This window comes from Protobothrops mucrosquamatus, unplaced genomic scaffold, assembly GCF_001527695.2.
Source record: "Protobothrops mucrosquamatus isolate PMUCROS unplaced genomic scaffold, P.Mucros_1.0 scaffold3866, whole genome shotgun sequence".
In the NCBI taxonomy this organism is placed as follows: Eukaryota; Metazoa; Chordata; class Lepidosauria; order Squamata; family Viperidae; genus Protobothrops; species Protobothrops mucrosquamatus.
Genome location: NW_015389816.1, coordinates 60598 through 83833, shown reverse-complemented (window position 1 = coordinate 83833; position 23236 = coordinate 60598). Strand labels below are relative to the sequence as shown.

The 23236-nt window shown below is 47.3% G+C and overlaps 1 protein-coding gene across 1 annotated transcript in view; it reads right to left on the bottom strand.

Moving 5' to 3' along the window:
• LOC107298310 (zinc finger E-box-binding homeobox 1-like) overlaps positions 1 to 23236 on the bottom strand; it is a 102811-nt gene that overhangs the window by 67972 nt on the left and 11603 nt on the right. The window contains exon 2 of the mRNA XM_015827683.1: positions 17279 to 17467. Coding sequence (XP_015683169.1) covers positions 17279 to 17467 — 189 coding nt within the window. The remainder of the gene's footprint in view (positions 1 to 17278; positions 17468 to 23236) is intronic.

Genomic DNA, 23236 nt, shown 5'->3' with positions numbered 1-23236 from the left:
AGGAGGGCAGGCAACCAGCCGGCTCCTCTGCACTTCCGGTCCCGTCTGGTGCGGCCTCCTTCCGCTGCTTCTGGTGCAATCAGCCGGGTCATCGAGCGGCTGACTGCCCGGCTCCCACTCCACGGGCTCCCTCAGCAACCGGACGGGGCACACCGACTCCGAAAAAAGGACCCGAGAGGTCGAGAGCAGCCAAGCAGTCGACCCCAGTGTCGCAACGGGCAACCCCAGCGTCGCAACGGGCAACCCCGGTAGAGGAGGACGCCACAGCAGCGGCGAGGTACCAGGTGGCCCCTGATGACAGCGAAGACGAAATAGCACACGATTCGATGGTAAGCGAACCAGTATGCCCCTTTGTGTTGCCCATTGTCCTAACCAGCCCACAGACTGGGACACGAAGGGAATGCCAGGCCCTGATAGATACCGGATGTACACGGTGTCTTATTAGTAAGGCAGTAGCACGGGATTGTGGCATTAGGTTGCACCGATTACCCCAACCCGTCCGCTTTGAGCAGGTGGACGGGTCTCTCTTAGGGGGGGGCCAGCTACCCATGTTACAGAGCCAGTCCGCCTGGATTTAGGCGGGCATTGGGAAACTCTTCGCTTCATCGTCGCCCCAGCCATGACAGAGGCGGTGAGCCTCGGTCTAGCATGGCTAGACAAGTGGGGTCCGACCATATGGTGGGAGGGGGGTTACCGTAAGCTTCGACTTGCGGTGGGGCCCCAGCCACAAGGAGTAGGACAGGGGGAGCAGGTCCCAGGGGGTACGGCCGCTGGTCCGCCACAGGGGTGTGCGGCCGTGGCACACGCACAGGGGGCAGAGCAGGACCCCTTCCCGGCGGTGTACAGCGACCTGGCTGCTGTGTTCAGTGAGAGGGAGTGTGACCAGCTACCTCCCCACCGCTCGACCGACTGTGCGATCGAGCTCATACCCGGGGCCAAGCTGCCGAAACCCCGGATGTATGCCATGGCACCTAAGGAGCTCGAGGAACTGCGACGGTACATTGACCAGAACTTGGCAAGGGGGTTCAGCCAGCCAGCCCGGTCCCGGGTCGCTGCACCTGTCCTGTTCAAGGAGAAAAAGGACGGCTCCCTCCGCCTATGTGTTGACTTCCGGGGTCTCAACGCTGTCTGTGTCGAACACCTATACCCCCTTCCCTTAATGAAAGATCTGCTGGCCCAGCTTGGTAAGGGCCGTGTCTTCACCAAGTTGGACCTTCGGGAGGTGTACTACAGAGTACGAATACGGCGTGGAGATGAATGGAAGACGGCGTTCAACTGCCCGCTTGGTAGCTTCCAATTTCGCGTAATGCCGTTTGGGTTGCAGGGAGCCCCAGTGGTATTCATGCAATTGATCAACCAAGTGTTGCATGAGCACCTTTACCGCGGGGTGCTCGTCTACCTGGATGACATTCTAATTTACACCACTACCCTGGAAGAACATGTCCGTTTGGTACGCCAGGTCTTGCAGAAGTTGCTCGACGCCAACCTGTACGTAAAACTATCAAAGTGCGAGTTTCACCGTTCCCAATTGGACTACCTGGGGTACCGCATTTCAGGGGATGGTGTGGAAATGGACCCACGGAAGGTTCAGGCAGTGTTGGAGTGGCAAGCCCCCAGGACGCGTCGCCAATTGCAAAGCTTCCTGGGGTTTGCGAATTTTTATCGGCAGTTCATTCCGTCCTTCGCTGCCGTTGCCCATCCCCTAACGGAACTGTTACGCACCAAACACCTAACCGGCAAGCCGAAACCCGGTCAGCCATTGCCCTGGACCCTGGTGTGCCAAAGGGCCTTCGAGGACCTCAAAGCCCTTTTTGCCAAAGAGCCAGTATTACTCCATCCACAGCCGGATGCTCCTTTCGTGGTCCAGGCCGATGCCAGTGACGTGGACGTCGGAGCGGTACTCCTCCAACGAAACAGCCGCGGGGGGCTGCAGCCCTGTGCCTATACGTCCCGCAAATTCACGGTGACTGAAAGGGCATGGGCGATCTGGGAAAAGGAGGCATTCGCCGTTCGGTGGGCACTGGCAACGTGGAGGCACCTGCTGGAGGGGGCGGCCTTACCATTCGAGGTATGGACCGACCATAAAAACCTCGAGGCATTGCAAACACCACAACGCCTATCCCCCAAGCACGTGAGGTGGGCCCAGTACTTCGCCCGATTCCGGTTCACCCTGAGGTATGTGCTGGGGGAAAGAATTTCCTGGCGGACGCTTTGTCGCGTATGCCACAGTACCATAGCAAACGGGAGGAGGTGGTACAAGCCATCATGCTGCCCTATAGCCAAGGGGTCGTGCGGCTCACCCCCAGTACGGTAGAGGTTAGTACGTTGCCAGGGCTGAAGGAAGCCACACGGGATGACGTCTGGCTCCGGGACCACCCGAGCCTCTTGACACAGAGGGAGGGGGTAGCATGGAAGGGCGACAAGATGTATGTTCCTGGGGTACTACGGGACTCTGTCCTCAAACGGTGCCATGATGCCAAGCAGGCGGGACACTTCGGGTTCCTAAAAACCCTACATCTTGTTCGTCGACAGTTCTGGTGGCCCAGAATGAAACCGGAGGTGGAAGCATACGTGAAAGCATGTCACATGTGTGCCACTGCAAAACCCCATGTGGGAAAACCACTGGGCCTGTTACAGAAGGTTGCCGACCCACACCGTCCGTGGGAGGAGATCGCCATGGACTTTGTCGTCGATCTGCCGAATAGCCGTGGTCACACTGTGATCTGGACGGTCATTGACCTCTTCTCGAAGCAGGCCCATTTTATCCCCTGCAAGGGCCTGCCTTCGGCACAGCGGCTGGCACGTCTCTTTCTTCAGCACGTGTACCGTCTGCACGGAGCACCTCGGCGCATCATATCGGATCAGGGAGTGCAGTTCACCGCACGATTTTGGCGTGACTTTCTCCGGCTCCTTGGGACGTCCCAAGGCCTCAGCTCGGCGTACCATCCCAGCACCAATGGGGCGGCGGAGTGAGCGAATGCTATGATAGAACGCTACCTACGCAGCTACGTCACCTACCAGCAGGACGATTGGGTGGACCTCCTGCTGTTCGCTGAAGTGGCGTACAATAACACCGTGCATGGCAGCACAGGGTTTGCCCCCTTTCGGGTGGTACACGGGGTAGACTTTGTTCCCATCCCCGAATGGCCCCAGGGGACAGTCACTCCCCACTCCCCACAAACCTGGGTCGCACGGGTAACGGAATTGTGGGGAAAGGTGAAGGATGCCCTAAGGCAAGCCGAGGCAGCGGTTAAAGCACAGGCCGATAAAAGGAGGTGGGAACATAGACCCTTTCAGGTAGGGGACTGGGTATACCTGTCAACAAAATACCTCCGGTTGCGGGTACCCTGCAAGAAACTAGGGCCCAAATACATAGGGCCATTCCAGATAACACAAGTACTTAACCCAGTGACCGTACGACTGAGACTGCCACCCTTGTTGGGGAAGGTACATCCCGTATTCCACGCAAGCCTTCTGAAGCTAGCTCCTAAGGCCCCGTCGCAGTCAGCGCCGGGACCGGTCATCGGGTCACAGTACGAGGTGCAGGAGGTACTCGACTCCCGAACTCACCACGGGAGAGTGCAGTACCTCATCCGTTGGAAGGGGTATCCCCTCTCCGACGCCTCGTGGGTTGGGGAAGGGGACGTCCATGCCCCCTGACTGGTGCGGGCATTCCACCATAAACACCCGGGGAGGCCGGGGGCCGTCACCGGTATGGGCATAACCTCATCCAAGTCCCTTTCTCTTCCAGGAGGAGCCATGGTAGAGGGGGCCGCATGTCAAGCTCCGCGGGGCTTGCCATTCGCTGGGGGGGGAGTCGTGAATCCCGCAGCAGCTGAACGATGCCACGACCGCCCAACAGCAGCACGCCGCCGCAGCCGCCCAGCGCTCCACCGGCAAAGCTCCGGCCGGCAGGTACGACCCACCCCCTCCCCGCGGTTCCCCGAGCTACCGCCTACCGCGCTCGGGTCACAAGGGCCTCAGCCGGCGTCGCCCAGCGCGGGGGCAAGGCGGGGGCCATGCAGAGCCCTGCCGCTTGCCGCGGCCCCACCGAGACGCCGGAAGTCAGCAAAGGGAAGCCGCGGAGGGCCAGGACAGACCGCGGACGTCGGGGGAGGCCGGTCGTCTCTGACGGCGCTCGTTGCCGGTCCGCTCGGCAGCCGGGCACCGGTAAGCCGGCCGGGCGGGTCGGCTGTTGCGGCCCTCCTACGTCCTCGGCTCTTTTCTGAAGGTGTCGCACTTGCCTCGACGTTGGAGCCTGCCTGACTGGTTCTACCCCTACCGCACAACGTCGGCGGTTCGCCGGCTGCCCTGTTGGAACCCTGCGTGACTGTGTCCAGGAAGGGGTGGGGCCGGACTACGGGGCCTTTTACGAGCTCCAGGCGGATGTTGGCTTGCTGCTGGGGGCGGGGTGAAGGGGTGTGGTACCTCTATATACAGCACTGGGAGCAAACCACTCCCAGTGCTGACTTTGTTTTGGCCGGGGATTAAAGTCACCTTGCTTTCACCACGTTCCTGCGTTCCTGTCATCTTTGTCTCCTCGGGACGCCGACGGACGGAGAGTGTCAGGCTGCTTTACTTGCAGGAGCAGTCAAGCCGGCTGCTTTACTTGCAGGAGCAGTCAAGGCCTCAGCCGGCTGCTCCCCCAGCTTGTTCTCTTGCTGGGCTTGCCTCTCACAGTCGCCTGCCGGCCTCCCTGCCTCCTCGTATGTCGGCCCTGCGAGGCGCCTGCAGTTGACGTCAGAGGAAGGCGCAGGCCATGGAGGCAACAGCGGCGACGGCGGCAGCTTCCCGAGGGGCTGGCGACGCTGCGGCTTGCTCCCAAGCACCGGCCTGGACGTCTGGAGGCCGGGTCGCTTCCCAGCATCGTTCTGAGAGCCTGGAAGCCAGGGTAAGGTGGATGGGTTGAACGGTGGTCTGTCCGCCCGTCCGGATGGCCGCGCAGGGCTCGACAGTGCCAGGGTCAGGAGTGCCAGAGTCAGGAGCCACCTCCATGGCAAGACCCCCTACTGGCGCCTGGAAAGTTCCGCTTTCGCGGAGAGACTCTGGTCCACAATTGTAATTGTGGTCCTCCTCCCCCCCCCGAGAGCAGAGCCAGGAGCGGAAGTGTGGCTGGGAAGCCTCCAGCGCAGTTGATCGATGTGTCGCCGGATCACCCGACCATCATCCAAGGCCACTTCGTATGAGAGCGGCCCAGAGACCTTGCATACCACTGCTGTCACACAGAGATGTCCAGGTCCATAGTTCCTTGCCCAGACCGGATAGCCCACCTGTAGTCTCCTAGGTGCCCGCGGCTGTGACACCTGTGACACCACCCGGTCTGGGTGCAACCTGTCCAGTTTAGTAATGAGCCTGCGACCCCAGCAGAGTTCAGCTGGGCTCTTCCCAGTGGCTGTGCACGGTGTGGTGCGGTGTGAGAAGAGAAAGTCAGCCAACCTGTGATGCCAGTTCCCATGAGTAATTCTCTTTAAAGCATCTTTGGTTGTGCGCACCATCTGCTCAGCCTGGCCGTTGGAAGCTGGATGAAATGGTGCAGACGTGGCATGACGGATCATGTTGGCCTGTAGAAAAGCCTGAAACTCAAAAGAAGTGAATTGGGGTCCGTTGTCGGAGACAAGGACATCTGGAAGTCCATGAGATGCAAAGATCCCTCTCAACACCTGGATGGTCCTAGCAGTAGTAGTGGAGGAGACTGGAAGTCTCTAGCCACTTGGAATGGCTGTTCACGAGGAGAAGGAAGAATTGCCCCTGAAAGTGCCCAGCGTAGTCGATATGAACCCTCGACCAAGGGGCATGTGTCTCCTCCCACCTACGTACAGGGGCCTGAGGCATTTCAGGCCTGGACTGTTGGCAAACAGTGCACCCGTGGACCTGGGCCTCGATCTCATTATCGAGCCCAGGCCACCAAAGATGGCTGCGCGCAAGCGCCTTCATCCAGACTATTCCCGGATGTCCCTCATGCAGAGAGAGCAAGACTCTAGTCCTCAATGAGGCAGGGATAACTACCCTGCTACGCCATAGGACACACTCCTTGAAGGTGGATAACTCGGACTTCCTCTTCCAGAAACTCTGGAACTCTGTGCCAGGACACGTGTCAGGCCATCCTGACAGCACCCATGTCAGCACGCATGTAAGCGTGTGATCAGTGGCTGTTTCAGCAGCCACGTCCCTAGCATTGAGGGGAGACTCAGGTAATTCCTGAATGGAAAGTATGTGGTGAGCTGGAGCAGGATCTGACTCCACTAACTGTAGAGGCAATCTGCTGAGGCCATCTGCATGTGTTCTATCTCAGCCTATAGCCGTCCTTGTTAAAGGCACAAGGACCAAACCCCTGTTGATAAAATAGGCTGGAGACTTAAACAAAACAAACCCCTTTTAATATGGGTGACAAACCTGACAAATAGTCCAGAAACAAAAGCAGCAAAACACCATCCAAATGGAGGAAATAGTCCACATGAAACAGAAGAGTAGTCACAGGCAAGACGAACAGAACAGGATCCCATGAAGTACTTTGCAAACGGTTGTCTTCCGCAACCAGCACCGCCCACACCTCCTCTTTTTATACAGCAGTCCCAAGGCGTTGCCTCTCAGTGCCTTCTCCTTTTTCGCTGGAGTTGTCGTATTGACTGCTGCTGATTTACTCTTGCTAATTGCCGGCGTGTGCGAGCATCAATTAGCATGTCCATGAGTCCTCTGAGTCTGACTCATTCTCCTCACACAGCTGAGCTTCATCAGGAACACGACTGGAGAGCCCAGGCTCTTCCTCAAACCGTGAGTCTTGTAATTCATCAGAGCCTCCCTCTGACCCTGATGGCCCTTCAAATGCCTCCTCCACCTCCTCCTCAGATTCCTCAGACTCAGCTGTTGGGAACACAGGCTGGCATGGAATCACAACAGCATGGCCCATTTCTTTGCCCGGTTTGTGAACCAGTGTGTAGTCATATGCTGACAGGAAAATTGACCACCTCAACATTCTAGGAGAGATGATGTGTGGGATTTGTTTGTTGGTTGTAAACAACCCCAGCAGTGGCTTATGGTCTGTAAAGACCGTGAAGTGGCAGCCATATAAAAAGTCATGGAACTTTTTTATGCCAGCCACTATGGCCAAGGCTTCCCTATCTATCTGTGCGTAATTACGTTCAGCAGATGATAGGGTCCTAGAATAGTAGGCTACAGGGACTTGTGTCCCATCATCCTTCAAGTGACTCAACACAGCCCCAATTCCATAAGGGGATGCATCACAGGCTATGCATACAGGCAATTGCTCATTGAAATGCGCTAGAACCGCATTTGAGGATAGCAAGGCCTTGACCTCTGCAAAACTCCTTTTGTGGACCTTTGTCCACAGCCATGGAGCCTGTTTATCCAAGAGCTGGTGTAACGGCTCAGCCACTGCAGCCTTGTGAGGTAGGAACGAGTGGTAGAAATTTAACAGTCCCAGAAAAGCCTGAAGTTCGCTTTTGGACTTGGGACTTGGGGCCTGCTGAATTGCTTTAAGCTTAGATTCAGCAGGATGGATGCCTTCAGCATCAATACAGAACCCCAGAAACTCTGTGGAAGTGACTCCAATTTTACATTTGTCTTGCTTTAGCTTCAGCCCCGCTTGGCGGAAATGTAGCAAGACAGCTCTAAGCCTTTCAGCCAGATTTTCAGATGATTCCCCAGCGATGAGGACATCATCAAAGTACCGGCAAACGCCTGGAATATTATGGAGCATTCGCTCCAACACACTCTGGAAGATGCCAGGGGCTACATTAACCCCAAACTGCAGCCTTTTAACTTTAAACGCTCCCTGGTGCGTTACAATTGTTTGAGCCTCCGCCATTGCCTTATCAACTGGTAATTATTGATAGGCCTGAGCCAAGTCAAGTTTAGCAAAAACGCGGCCTCCCTTGAGGGAAGCCAGAATGTGGCTCACCATGGGCACCGGGTACGAGTGCTGCTGCAAAGCTTTGTTAAGTGTACACTTATAGTCCGCACAAATTCGGACTTCCCCATTTGCCTTCAGTGGCGTGACTATTGGGGTTTCCCAAGGACTGCTGTCTACGGGCTCTAAGATGCCCTGCTGGAGCAGCTTGTCCAGCTCTGCATTAATCTTATTCTTCATCACGAAGGGCACCCGTCTGGGCTTAATCCTAATGGGTGAGATGGCTGGGTCTAAACATAAAGCAATGGGAGGCCCCTTGTATGAGCCAAGCTCTGAACTGAACACATCAGCAAACTCCTTGCAAACTTCTGCAAAGCCTGTCGTTTGCAAACTGTGAAGTCCAGTCACTTGGATTCCAAGGGCCTCGAACCAATCGAGTCCAATAAGACTCATGCGATCACCCCCAACTACCACCACATCTAGCAACCCTTCAAACTTCCTACGCTGCACCTTGAGCATGGCCTCCCCCTTCACGTTGACTCTGGAATTCTGGAAGTCAGTAAGAATTAAATTCGAAGGCCTGAGTTTAACTCGTAGGCCGCTTATACAACAAATCTTGTTGAAAGTGTCCTGGGAAATGATCGATAAAGCGGACCCTGTGTCCAACTCCATTGATAAGGGAAGCCCTTGCAACTTCACGTCAATGTGAAGCTTCTTCCTGAGTGGCCTATGGGCCCCGGTTTTAAAAATGCTTCTACGGGATGCACAAAAACCCACCCTGTTCTGGCTGGGGACCCTGGTACCTTTCTGAAGCAATTCTTCTGAAGACCGGTCCTTCTGGCGACCCAAACAGACAGAGGCAATGTGGCCTTGCCTACCACATGCCCGGCAAATGGCAGAGTGGAACTGGCAATCGGAGCACTTGTGGCATCCTCCACATCCCAAAAACCGAGAGAATGAGGTTGCCTTGTCTCTGCGCTCTTGAGGCCTCCTCTTCACTGGCTGCTGTAGTCGGTCCACCTCCATTTCTGGATCCTGTTTGGATTCTTCTTGAGCGACCTCTTGATGGACGGAGATCGACGTCGGAGGGTTCTTGGCGAGCCGCAAGGCCTTCACAGCTCCGCCCGCCGCTTCTTCGGCTGAAATTTCTCTCAACGCGTCTTGGAACGAGACGTCTTCCTTTGCGAAGATCTACTGCTGCAACTCACGACTTCTCAGTCCACAAACTAAACGATCCCAAAGTATCTCTTCCAGGTCCTTGAATTCGCATGGCCTAGCTGCTTGTCGTAATGCAGCAATAAAATCTGCAGCAGACTCACCAGGCCTCTGGTCCCTTTGCTCGAATGCGTGTCGCTGTGCAATCACCGAAAGCTTCAGTTCAAAATGTTCTCGCAGCATTTTTTTCAGCTCAGCATAAACAATTGATTCAAGTGGTGCTGGGGCGACCAGATTCTCTGCAATATTGAAAGTCTCTTGCTCACAGACACACAGTAGCATAGCAGCTTTAAGACCGTCTTCTTGGATTTGGTTTACCCGAAAGTAGTTCTCTACCCGGGCCACGTAAGAACTCCAGCGTTCCGGATGAGCTGTGTCAAATTCAGAGAGACGGCCTAGTTTGGACATCGTTACTGCCCGGTAGCCTCGTCAACGCCTTGTGCTGCAAGGTTGAGAAGGGGTCCCTTTTGCCGAGCTCTCCTCCAGCGTTCTCGTACTGGCAGGCAGAGTCGCACTCTCCGGACGCTGAACTTCCCAGCGCTTCAGGCCTCTCTAGGTGAGTCAGCCTATCTTCTTTCGTTGTTTCCCTTGCAGCATATCCCACCTTCGTCGCCAATGTTCTGTTTCCAAGTAAAAGGCATTGAGACGAGCAGGAGTAACAAACAGTCTTGTCTTTATTACATTCACAACAGAACCAAAAATAAAATGGCGCGGATTGCTCTTATACCCCTTTGCAGGGACAGTATCAGCCAATCAATGCAAGGCATTTCTCCCGCCTTGCACATGCACTCAAGGCGGGAGACAGCCTGTCTGGTCTCAGGCATTCACGTGTCTGCCCGGGCCTCTCTTCAGCTTCGTGCACCTGCTCAATGACTCAGCAGGCCCAGAACATAACATAAATAATTTCTCAATATAAGGCACCTACAAAGCTGCTTGCACATGAACAAAGTTATATATAAAATGATTACAAAGTATCACTACTAATATGAAGCTTAAGCATAATAATATCATAAGCATAATAAAATCCCTTCATTACTAATTTCCATATATTGTGTTTTGCATTCTGCAAAATAGTCTCTCCCCCCCCCCCAACACTAAGGCTTTCCTGAGCTTACAAACAGAGGAAAGTAGTAATTACTTCTGAATAGCCACTAGAAGGATCAGGCTGAAGGCCACAATTTTCTTATTATTCCAATATAATTCCTGCTGTGATTAAGCAGATATTATCTCAAAGAGGTTATCTCTGCAGTGGGTAACTACTCAGTAAATATGCATTCACTGTGAGTATAAAGCCTACCTAAAACATTTGAATTTAAAAATACCTAGTGAGAATAACCTTTAAGGCCAACTCTTCCCAAATGCAATAGCATTAAAAAAGTACCTAGCTAATGGGGGTGGAGCCAGCTGTCAGAGTGGGCGGCGGTGCGAATGGTCTCTCTGGCATCGCCAAACGCTCGTCCTAGATCCATGGGGCTCATCCGAGCCGAAAGAAGCCTTGTGGGGGCGATGGAAGGTGTGGGCGATCTGCTGCTCTGCCGTCGGTGGCGACTGGCGACGGGAAGCGGGTAAACCCAGAACCGAACGGATTGGGAAGAAGACAGCCAAAAATGGCTGCTGAAGCTGACAGCTGGACGGAGTAAGCGAGGAAATAGCGGAATGATGGTAAATCAGATTTGACCAGATTGATTTTTCCCAAAGCTTTGTGAGTGGATTTGGTAGATGCATCAAAAGAGAAAGCGGAAAGGGGAAGCCTGGAAAAAGGGAAGCTGAAGGAGTGGAGAGGAGGCGGTGAGTGAAAGTGGCAGGAAGAGCGCCTGGAAGGGCCTGATGTGGAGGAGCCAGGCTACACTGATTAAAGACCTAGCGTCTTAAAGTCACCTAAAAGGACAGGAATCTACCTTTAATTAAGCTAAGAACTTTGTTTGAGAGTCTTATGGCTTTTGGTTTTGACTTTGACTGCTGAGTGGATTGGCCGATGGAAAGGTGTTTTTTTTTTCTTCTCCCCGGAAAGGGATACAGATTGCATGACAGGAGGAATTGGAATGATATAGAGACTGACAACTTTGGAAAGTGTTGCTGAGGAGATAGCAGGGGTGATTATATGGACGTATAAAACGGAATGGTGTGAGAAAGAAGACAGAAGATAAGAGAAAGGGTATTAAAGAGAGACTGAAGGGTTTATTGGATTATACAAAGAAAAAAGGAAACACTGGGAAAGTTTAAAGTTAACATCTGAGATTGAGCTATCAGAATCTGTATTTGTATTAGTATTATACTAATAGGTTTACATAGACAGAATATACCAGCGATATTGTTGTTGTTTAAACATTTGAGAGGGGAACAATGTAAAGGGGGGAAAAGTGGAAGAACGGAAAGAGGGAAGTGGAAAGTGGATATTTTGGAAGAAGAGTAAGTTGTGGGAAAGTTTATTAAAAATGGCAAGCAATCCAAACCTAGCTAAGATTGGTGGGGGGAAGAAAAATGTAACACAAGGTTCCAGTCCCATGAGCCAAAGATCATTAGATGACATGCTTCAAAGAGAATGTTCCAACTCATTTAAAGAATTGCAGGCAATGTTGCAGGCAATGCAGGAAGTCATGATGAAGAACCATGAGGAAATCAAAACGGAACTAGAAGTGGTTAGGAATGTTACCGGAGAAATGAGAGAGAAGATTCAGGCAATGGACGAAAGATTTGAAGCTTTTCAACAGCAAATCACAAAAAATGAGCAGAAGTTGCTAGCAGTAGAGCAAAGATTGGATAACGAAGAAAAGAAGGTGGAAGAGATGGATAAAAATTTAACCGTGGCTAATAAAGAGTTAATGACAGCGGTGACGTTACTGGAAGCAGAGAAGGCGACCCAATATCTTAGATTCCAAAATGTTATAGAGGAAAGAGGAGAAGATCTTCCAGACAAAATGGCGGATTTGTTGGCAGGAGCTCTTGAGATAGATAAAGAAGAGATTATTGTTGGGATGGATGAGACATACAGGGTGCAGACAAACAATGGGAGACGACATAACCTTCCTAGAGAGGTCCATGTGAAGTTTATAAAAAAGAAAATTAGAGATGAAATACTATATAGGACACGTGACGAACAGTTGGAATATGGAGGGAAACAAATCACAGTGTTAAAACAAATACCTAAAAGGATGAGAGACCTTCAGAAGAACTACCTCTTTCTGAGGTAGTTCTCCCTGAGTCCTCCGGGAGAAGGGCGGGGTATAAATTTAATAAAACTAAAACTAAACTAATAAAACTGACGTCCAGGTTACATCAAAGCAATGTAAATTTTAGATGGTTAACACCAGAGGGGCTTATTGTGACTTGGCAGGAGAAGAGGTTTAGATTGGATACAGTGGAGAAAGTGGAAGACTTCTATAGGCAATACTGTGCCTCAGAGGAAGACTTGAGAGATCTTGGAGAAGAAAGAGCTATGGTTGAAAAAAGAAGAGATATTGAACGAATGTTGGATAAAAGAGGGACAGAGCAAAACATGGAGGGAGTGAGAGGGGGAAGAGGACAAGATAGGTTAGAACAACAAGGGAGAAGTTCAGAGGAGGCGAAGGAAATAAGAATTACTAGAAGCACAAAGACACGACAAAAACAGGATAATGGGAGAGGAGTATAGGATTTGGTCAACAAATATTAGGGGGCTGAACGCACCAGTTAAGCGTCGGAAAGTTTTTAGTAAGCTTATTAAACTAAATGCGGATATTATCGCGCTACAGGAGGTTCACATAAAAAATGATCAAGAATATCTATTAGAACAACCTAAATTAGGTAGGCTATATGTTTCACTAGACGAGAAAAAAAAAGAGGAATAGCTTTGTATGTTAAGCAGAAGATAACTTCGAAACAAATTTATAAAGACAAAGAGGGAAGGGTTTTGATAATTGAGGCTAAACTGAATTAAAAAAACATAATAATTGTTGTAATCTATGCCCCAAATGGAGCTCAAGTATCCTTTTTTAAAAATCTCCATAATAAGCTGAGTGACATAGAGGGAGATGGTTTTTGTATAATTGGGGATTTCAACGCGATCGCAGATAAAACAAAAGATCATAAAAGCACGGAGGCAAGGAAAGGAAATAAAAAAAAAACACTTCCCAAAACCTTTTTTGAGATGTGTACAGATCTTAGTTTACATGATGTTTGGAGGGAAAGGAATTATGATAAGAGGGAATACACATACTTTTCTAATAGACATAGTGTCAGGTTGACATCTGCTAACATTGGATGTTATTGCTTGAAACATAGATCATGGACTAGGATAGACATGCTATGGTTTTCAAAAGAATTAGACTCGGAAATCCAAGAAATTGATATAGAACCTAGTCTCTGGGCAGATCATAACCCTATAAGTTTTCGCTTGAAAGGACAAAGGAGCAGGCCAAGATGGACTCTCCAAAGAGCGATTCTCAAAGAAAAAGAATTTAAGGAAAGTATGGAGAAAGAAATGCACTTTTTCTTTCAAGCGAATGACAATGGGGATACATCCTTGCAGAACATCTGGGATACGGCTAAAGCATATATGAGGGGTGTAGCAATCTCATATATGGCTAAGAGAAACAAAGAGAAAAAACAATATAGGATGAGGCTTGAGGAAGAATATAAACAGGCCGAAATACAATTTCAGAGAGATCCTGAAAATAAAAGATTTAAAAACAAAATGGATCTAATTAAACATAAACTTTGTATAGAGGATTCGGAAAAGTTAGCACAAAAATTACAGGCAGCTAAGCAAAATATTTTTGAGCACGCGAACAAACCGGGTAGATGGCTGGCATATAAATTAAGAAGACAGAAAGAGAAGCTACGGATCATTAATTTGGAAGATGAGAAAGGAGAGATTCAGGGGGAGGAGACTATTAAAAGGGGAATAGCTCAAAGATATTATGAACAATTATATAAGAGGAATGAGGGGAAAAAAGTAGAAAGGATAATAGAATACTTAGAGAAGGCAGATATACCGAAGATACCGGAGGAAATAAAATTTACGTTAAATGAGGAAATAAGAATGACTGAAATAACCAGGGCTATAAGTAAACAAAAGATCAATAAGGCGACTGGCCCAGATGGAATACCAGCGGAACTATATAAAGAGCAACAAAGTGTACTTAATCAATACTTACTAGAAGTTTTTAACGCTGTATTAACTGAAGCTAGAATACCTAAGTCCTGGACAGAGGCAAATATAATATTGATACCAAAAGAAGAAGCGGAAAAAACACGGATACAAAATTATAGACCTATATCATTATTGAATTCTGATTATAAAATTTTTGCCTCAATAATGGCAGAGAGATTCAAAAATTATCTAATTGATTTTATACATTTTGATCAAAATGGGTTTCTACTAAGCAGAATATAAGAACAATTTTAGACATTCTTGAATTTTATGAGTCGCATAGCGATTGTCAAGTGGCACTTCTGTTCCTCGATGCACAGAAGGCTTTTGACAATGTCAATTGGCTATTTATGATCCAACAATTAAAATCAATGGATGTTGGGGAAAAAATTTTAAATGTGATAACCGCAATATATTCTGAACAAAAGGCCCAGATCATAATAAATGGAGAGGCCACTGATAAATTCAATATTCAGGAAGGCACAAGACAAGGATGTCCTCTCTCGCCATTGTTATTCATATATACATTAGAAATCCTAGCCAGAGTAGTAAGACAAGAAGAGCAGATTAAAGGATTTAGGATTAAGAAGGAAACATACAAACTTCAAGCTTACGCAGACGATTTAGCATTTATATTAGAAGACCCAGAACAATCAGGGCAGAAGCTATTCGAAATATTGGAAGAGTATGGAGATTTGGCAGGTTTGAAAATAAATAGAAATAAAACAAAGATTATTGCAAAAAATATGACTAATATACAAAAAGGAAACCTTGGGGGAAAATTAGGTATACAAATAGTTTCTAAAATAAAATATCTAGGGATAGTTATTTCAGCACGTTGCTCATCAATTAAAGAAGATAACTATGGCAAATTGGTAAAGAATATAAAAGTAGATTTAGACCGATGGAAAAATTTATATCTCTCATTTCTCGGGAGAATTGCAGCAGTGAAGATGAACATTCTACCTAAAATGATATTCCTGTTTCAGAACATTCCAATTCAATTAGACAAGAAATTCTTCAAGGAGTTGAATAAATTAACCTTAGAATTTGTGTGGTTAGGAAAGAAGGCAAGAATAAAATTAAAGGCATTACAGGATGCCAAAGAGAGAGGAGGTTTAGGTTTCCCAGATTGGGAGCTATATTACCAAGCAGCGGCCCTGACGTGGATCAGAGACTGGATTACTTTAGAAAATAAAAGATGTCTACACTTAGAGGGTTATGATCTCCAGCAGGGTTGGCATGCTCATATATGAACAGGGCAAAGTAGAAACCACCAGTACTTTTTGAGACATAAGGTTCGGCAAGAACTAATAAAAAGCTGGAATATAGTCAAACGCCAACACTATACAAAGATTCCAGTTTGGTTATCGCCACTAGAGGCAGTCACATATCCCAATCTGTATAGGAAAGATAAGGCTATTATATATAAAGACATCTTGACAGAAGAAGGTCACTTAAAACAAAAACAAGAGTTAAGACAACAAGGAATAGCCTTGGAATGGTGGTCCTATCTCCAGATACAAGCAAGATACATGAAGGATAAGCAAGAGTGGGGTATTAACAGACAAGACACGGGGTTAGATAAAATACTGCTAGGCCCAGAGAAAAAACAAATTAAGTATATTTATAAATACTTGTTGGAATGTAAGCTATATGAGGAGCAGGTTAAAGAAGCAATGGTGACATGGGCAATGGATTTAGGATATAATATAAATATGGATCAATGGCAGCAAGTATGGGAATGAAATAACAAAATTACACTGGCGACATCATATAAAGAAAACCTGTATAAGATGGTTTACAGATGGCATTTGCCTCCGGCCAGATTAGCCAAAATGTATAACGGATACTCACCTATGTGCTGGAAGTGCAAAAAAGAAAAGGGCACATTTTTTCATGTATGGTGGACATGTAGAGAAGCAGAGGGGTACTGGCTTATGGTCTGGGAATGGGTAATAGAAATGACTAGGCAAAGCATCCAATATAAACCTGAGACATTATTATTAGGAATATTAGGAAAAAACGTAAATAAAGGTGACACATATCTAATCATACACGTGGTAACAGCGGCAAGGATACTATTTGCTCAAAAGTGGAAAGCAATGGAAGCACCGAGTGGGGAAGCACTAATAAAGAAAATTATGTATTGCGCAGAACTAGACAAGATAACTGAAAGACTAAAAAATCAGGAAGAAACAGAATTTTATCGAATCTGGAATAAATTCTAAAAATGGAGGGAAAAAAGAATGGGGTCAACAGCAAAGATATAAATAGAGGCAGATACTAAGAATGTACAGCTGTATATAGATATATCATATGTAGTTAATGTATAGTATGGACTGACAAGACAGAGATGTATATCAAAGACAATTTACCATGTTCAATGTGTTTAATCTTTTTTCTTTCTTTTGTATTCAATAACATTTTTTTTTAAAAAGTACCTAGCTAATGACAACCTTCAAGGCTAGCTCTTTCCAAATGCACTATTTTTAATTTTCTCATAGGACTTCTGTATCTCTGAAAGCTAGACAGCAGATAAACTACTGGAGCTCTATGAATTAGAACAATGCAATGAGAGAACTTCATAAGGCCTGTATTTTGCCATCTTTCTTGCCACTAAAGTATTAGTAGGGAAGGGAGGGACACTTGCATGTTCCATGAGTCCTATATTCCCACTACTGTTGCTATTGTAATATTGTGTTAGTGTGTGCTGAGAAACAAATGTCACTGAGCTGAAGGATAAAAGATCCACAAAGAAAAGGTTTGTGCAATCAATTTATGAACAAGAGGCAAAAAGAGTTTGAAAGTAATAGACTAAATCAGGGGTGTCAAACTGCCGGCCCGCAGGCCGGATGTGTCATGGCGAAACCGCGCCCACCCCATTTCCGGCAATGGGAAAAAAGGCGCAATACATCACGACACATCACGTGATGTTGTGAGTTTAACACCCCTGGACTAAATGATAAACTTCCTGGGATATGAATCCCTGTGCTATACTATTTCTAAAAGAGGTAAATACTTCATTTCTATGTTTATGAAGAGATACATTTCTTGATACCTACCTTCATCTTCCCAGCAACTGTTTGCACTTCCTTCTCTTTCGTATTCTGGTAATACTGCTTGGTCTTTTGGCAAGTCATTGTCTAGCATGCTATTATCACAATCTGTTCCATCTACTAGACTTTCTTCAACAATGTGCAATTTGTCTTCATAATCTGAATTAGTTTCTACAACATTATTGTAGCTGGTAACTGCAGAGACACAAGGAGAAAAGATCAATGCATCTACAGCTGTTCAGGAATGATTCATCACTAATAAGAGTACTGATAATTAGATATAACTACTGTATTGAGTTCAGTCCTCAATTCTAAATATAGAGAAACATACTATAACTCTCACTGAGGCAATTAAGTATAGTATATTCTTCGCACACGTATAATGTAGTTGGACTTCTTACAAATCCAATAAATAAAGGTAAAGTTTTCCCCTGTCCAGTCATTTCTGACTCTAGGGGGCAGTGTTCATCTCCATTTCCTAGCTGAGGGAGCCATTGTTGTCCGAAGACATTTCTGTGGTCATGTGGCCAGCATGACTATACACCAAGGTGCACAGAATGCTGTTACCTTCCTACCGAAGTGGTACCTATTTATCTACTTTCATTTGCATGCTTTTGAACTGCTAGGTGGGCAGGATAAATGAACAAACAAAAACTTTGTCATGTGTTCCAGAGATGAGAACATTCATTCAAAACATGACTTGGGGTGTCTCCATACCAGCTATCTTCTGGGAGAGAATTTGGGAAAGTTCTTTTTTATAACAAGTTTTATTAATTTTTCATTTTTTACATCCAAGTAATTAGGAAGCAGCATGGTGATAGAGTAATCAATAGTCCAATAACAAAATCATTCATATATATGTCAGGTTACATCATTAAGGTTCCCTCTCTATTTCCCTTAATTATTATATCATATTCAAGTTAATACATTTCTAGATAAAGATCAATCAATCAATACATTTATCAATACAATTTTACTTATACATATCCAAGTCCTGTTTTTAGGTTTTACTTAATTCCAATTACCATGTTCCAATTTAGCCTTTAATAACCATAATATTTAAACTTCGGGTAACCCTAATTTCCCTCATTTCATTACAAGATAATTATCATATCTAGAGTACACATATTGTTCCGAAGATTACATTCTTACTGTATTTCACATATATATTCTATTTCTCGTCCTGGTAGCTCCTCATTTACTAATAAAATACCTTTCATTGTCACAAACCCATTTCCATATTACAATTCAAAGCTATAATCTAACAGTTAATTTTCATTTCCATTATAAATCTAAATCCTAAATATTAAATCAATCAATATCTCTAAAAATCTCCTTAACCCATTAAGTGAAATTTTAAGTCCCATTTTTAAATCTAACTCTGGCTTTCTTTTTGTGCCAAGCAGGCTTCCATACGAGAGCCTTTAAATCCTCAGATGAATCTCCCTTCATTCCTACACATGTTGTTTGAATCAAGGGAGAACATCCAGTTATCAATTTTTCAAAGGAACTGGCCCCTTTATAGTTATTAGGTTGTTGCCCTAATAATTCAAATCTCCATGTTTGGTTTGGAATTTTTATCATCAGTTATGTCAATGCTGCAAATACTGTATATTCTTGCTTTGACAAAATATGCAGAACTGTCTGGTATTTTTTAGAGTTAATTCAGATGATGGTGGGGGGGAGGAGAAAGATAGGACTGTGGGCAGGAAAAGAATGGAAGAGAACCTCTGCCCTTCCACCTGATAGGAGAACGTGATATATGACAGCAAATTTAGGGAGGGAACATGCTGGTAAATTAATTGCTCAGGGGAAGAGAATTTCAGATCTTAGCATCACCTTCGTTATGCCTGTGCCGACATTTTGTAACAATAAATTACTTTTAGGAAAATCAATGCCTGGAAGTTCTTTGAAGTGTTTCAGTAGCCGGAACCATAACATCATGCTAAAATCTCAAATCCTTTCCAGACGACCTGGGGTCCTGAACTCCGTCCACTGCCTCTAACCTTGAGAGGAGTTGGTAAAGATTCAGGGGAAGAAAATCTATCATGAGAAAAGGGAGTTTACTTGAAGACGGCACGCTGTGGGAAGATGAATTTTGGCAGACAAATACAAATCAGTGGAGCGGCAGCCAGCCAGCCGAGGGAGAAAGAATTTGGCAGATCTCCCAGCCGAGAGCAAAGACTTCAAAAGCAGAATGCAGAGATAACGAAGTTTTGGGTGAGCCGCTGGAAAGATTTCAAAACCCAGAAGTGAAAAGCAGAACTCAATTCCTGGAGAGAGGAGCCTATACCCCTCCCATGGCCCAGCAGAAAGCCCGTCAGATCCTGTCTTCCCCTGCCAGGGACCCCAACCCTGAAGACAGAGGGAATCCCAGACTGAGGCCTCTGCAGCAATGGGCAGATTGGCACCCCCCACAGATAGATGATCAGCAGCAACTGACCTTGCCACAACTAACAGAGGCCTTGCAACAGCTTGGGGTGGTGCAGAAACCAGGAGATCAGCAGCTGGTGGGAGACCGACCACAGCAGGGAGATTGGCCACAGCCCCTGAACGTGCAACCCCTGGGCATAAATCTGCAACCAGGATGGGGCCAGCAGCAACAGCCTGTAATGGCACCACCTTTCAAAGCAACCTTCGATGGGGACCCAGAGAAGTTGACTTTTTTTCTCAACCAAGTGCGTTCTCACTTGAATCGCTGGGCCTATCTCTACACGGAGCCAGGTGCCATGGTCGATCTCATAGCAGCCAACCTAGAGGGAGAAGCATCTGAATGGCTGAACAATCTATATAATGAGCAAGCCCCCAAACTGGGAGATCCCCACCTTTTCATCCTAGGACTGAGAGAAAGATTTGAGGACCCATCCATAGGCCTCAAGGCAGCAGAACAGATCCACAAAATAAAACAAGCCGGCAAGCCTGCCCTGGAGTACGTGCGAGAGTTCTGCAACACAGCAGGTCGAATAGAGGGGTGGCCTGAGCAGTCCCTAATCCATTACTTCATCGAGGGGTTAGACGATCACCTCTCTCAGGCCTGCATCTATCGAGAAGTACCTGATAGGCTACAGGAGTGGTACCAGACAGCAGTGAAGCTAGACGTTAAGCTCTCTCGTTATAAGAAGCCTCCCCCACATGGACCCGAGCAGCAACAAGAGCTACCCGGACAGCAATCACCCCCACAAAAGCCTTCAACTACTGCAATGGCTGAGAGACCCAGGTCACCTACACGCCCATCATTTAAGAGTTTTCGGTGTGGACAAGAAGGACATTGAGTGGTCACCTGTCCAGTCCCCTACCCCCGACTGCAGAGCAGACCAGAACCAGCAATGAGAAAGAAACCTGCTCAGCGGCTAACGAGAGAAAAATCCAACCGGCTCACGCAGGAACCTGTTGCCCAGATTATACCCCCCACGCAGGAGAACACCGAGACTCCAGGTGGACCAGCCCCTGCTCTACCCTCCTTTGACAGCGACGATGAAGGAGAAAACGACCCGATGGTGAGTCGACAAATCCCGCCTTTTTCGCTGGCCACCAAACTTATAATCTGTAAGTCTGGGGCACAAATGGACTTAAACGTGCTAATTGATTCGGGATGCACCCGCTGCATTATTAGTCTGCCGTTTGCCTTGAAAATGGGCATACAGGAAAAACAGCTTTCCAAACCTGTGAGGTTTGAGCTAGCCGATGGCTCCCTGATGGGAGGGACTCTTCTCACACAATTAACCGAGCCCCTACACCTAGAAATAGGTGCACACTGGGAGTTTATTCGCTTCCTGGTGGCTCCAAAAATGACTGAGGCGGTGATCCTAGGGCTAGCCTGGTTAGACAAATGGAAGCCGTTTATCTGGTGGGAGAAAGGAATGAGAACCATGAGACTACCTATAGGGCCTAATCCCCCCATTGATTCAAAAATGTTGCAGGGCACCTTAGGCCACCCAATGAGCAAGCGCACATGGCCGCCTCACCGCCTCCAGGAGAACCAGTCATCCCCAATGAATACCGGGACCTGGCAGAGTCATTTAGTGAAAAAGAATGTGATGCCCTACCCCCTCACAGACCCAATGACTGCTCCATCGAACTGGTGCCAGGAGCCAAACTCCCACGACCGAGAATGTATGCTATGTCCCCCCTTGAAATGGAGGAGATGCAGCAATACGTGAACAAAAACCTAGCGAGGGGGTTCATCGAACGGGCCAAATCTACCGTGGAAGCCCCTGTGTTGTTCAAAGAGAAAAAAGATGGGTCTCTTCATCTCTGCGTAGACTATAAGGGTCTCAATGCTGTGAGTGTGGAAAATAAATACCCCCTCCCCCTCCTAAAGGACTTATTAACCCATCTGGCTAAGGGGAGTGTCTTCACTAAATTAGACCTGAGAGAGGCATATTACTGGGTGAGAATAAAAGAGGGAGACGAGTGGAAAACTGCCTTCAACTGTCCTATGGGGAGCTATCAGTTCAAAGTCATGCCATTTGGACTACAGGGGGCCCCAGTTGTATTTATGCAGTTGATTAATGAGATCCTACATGATCACTTGTACAAAGGGGTTTTGGTGTATCTTGATGATATCCTGATATACAGCATGAATATGACTGATCACATAAAGCTGGTGAGAGAAGTGTTAAAGAAACTATTGAATGCCAAGCTTTATGCCAAATTGTCGAAATGTGAATTTCACCAGACCCGATTAGATTATCTTGGCTACAGAATTTCCAACGAGGGTATTGACATGGATCCAGCCAAGGTGAAAGCTATAATCGAATGGCAGCCCCCAAAGACTCGCAAACAGCTCCAGAGCTTTCTGGGTTTTGCCAACTTTTATCGTCAATTCATCCCCTCTTTTTCTGAGATTGCCCTACCCCTTACAGAACTACTCAAAACAGACAAAGGAGGAGGGAAGCCACGACCAGGCCAACCACTAGCATGGACAATGGGCTGTCAAACAGCTTTTGAGAATTTAAAGAGACTATTTGCTGCTGAACTGGTCCTAAAGCACCCCTGCCCAGGGGAACCCTTTGTGATTCAAGTCGACGCCAGCGATGTGGCAGTTGGAGCTGTGTTACTGCAAAAGAACAAAAGTGAGATCCTGCAACCCTGCGCCTACACCTTTAAGAAATTTACTGAGAGCGAGCGGTGATGGGCAATCTGGGAGAAAGAGGCCTTTGCGATTAGATGGGCGCTATTAAACTGGGGACACTATCTAGAAGGGAGCAAGGTGCCATTTGAGGTATGGACAGATCACAAAAATCTAGAAGCACTGAAAACTCCCTAGACTTTTAGGGAAAATTCACCCAGTTTTCCATTGTAGCTTGTTGAAGCCTTATCGGGGCTCCACTTTAAGACCTCCTCCGAAGAAGGCACCTGGGCCCCTCGTAGTTGCGGGACAGACCCACTATGAAGTAAAACGTATTCTTGACTCTAGAATTTTTAAAGGGAAATTGCAGTACCTAGTACAATGGAAGGGATACCCATTGTCTGAAGCCACCTGGGTGAAATCCAGTGAAGTGAAAGCTGACAGATTGGTCAAAAGGTTTCATGTGAAACATCCCAACAAACCAAAAACTAGTCATTAACATATGCTTTTGTTTACATTACAGGATCTGTCTTTCTTGTAAGGGGAGCCGGATGTCAATGCTGCAAATACTGTATATTCTTGCTTTGACAAAATATGCAGAACTGTCTGGTATTTTTAGAGTTAATTCAGATGATGGTGGGGGGAGGAGAAAGATAGGACTGTGGGCGGGAAGAGAACGGAAGAGAACCTCTCACGGGACTTCCGGTGGCAGGCGATTTCGCTGGTCGCAGCTGTTTGCTGCCTCCCGCCTGTTTTGCGTAAAAGCCGGTTTGACAGCCAGCATCTGCTGTCAAACGGCTTGATACCTTTCCCCTGGGCATAAGGGGATCGGTGAGCTGCCCGGGGTAGGAGTTGAGTTCCCGAGTCGTCCTATACGGACGATGTAGGCGAGA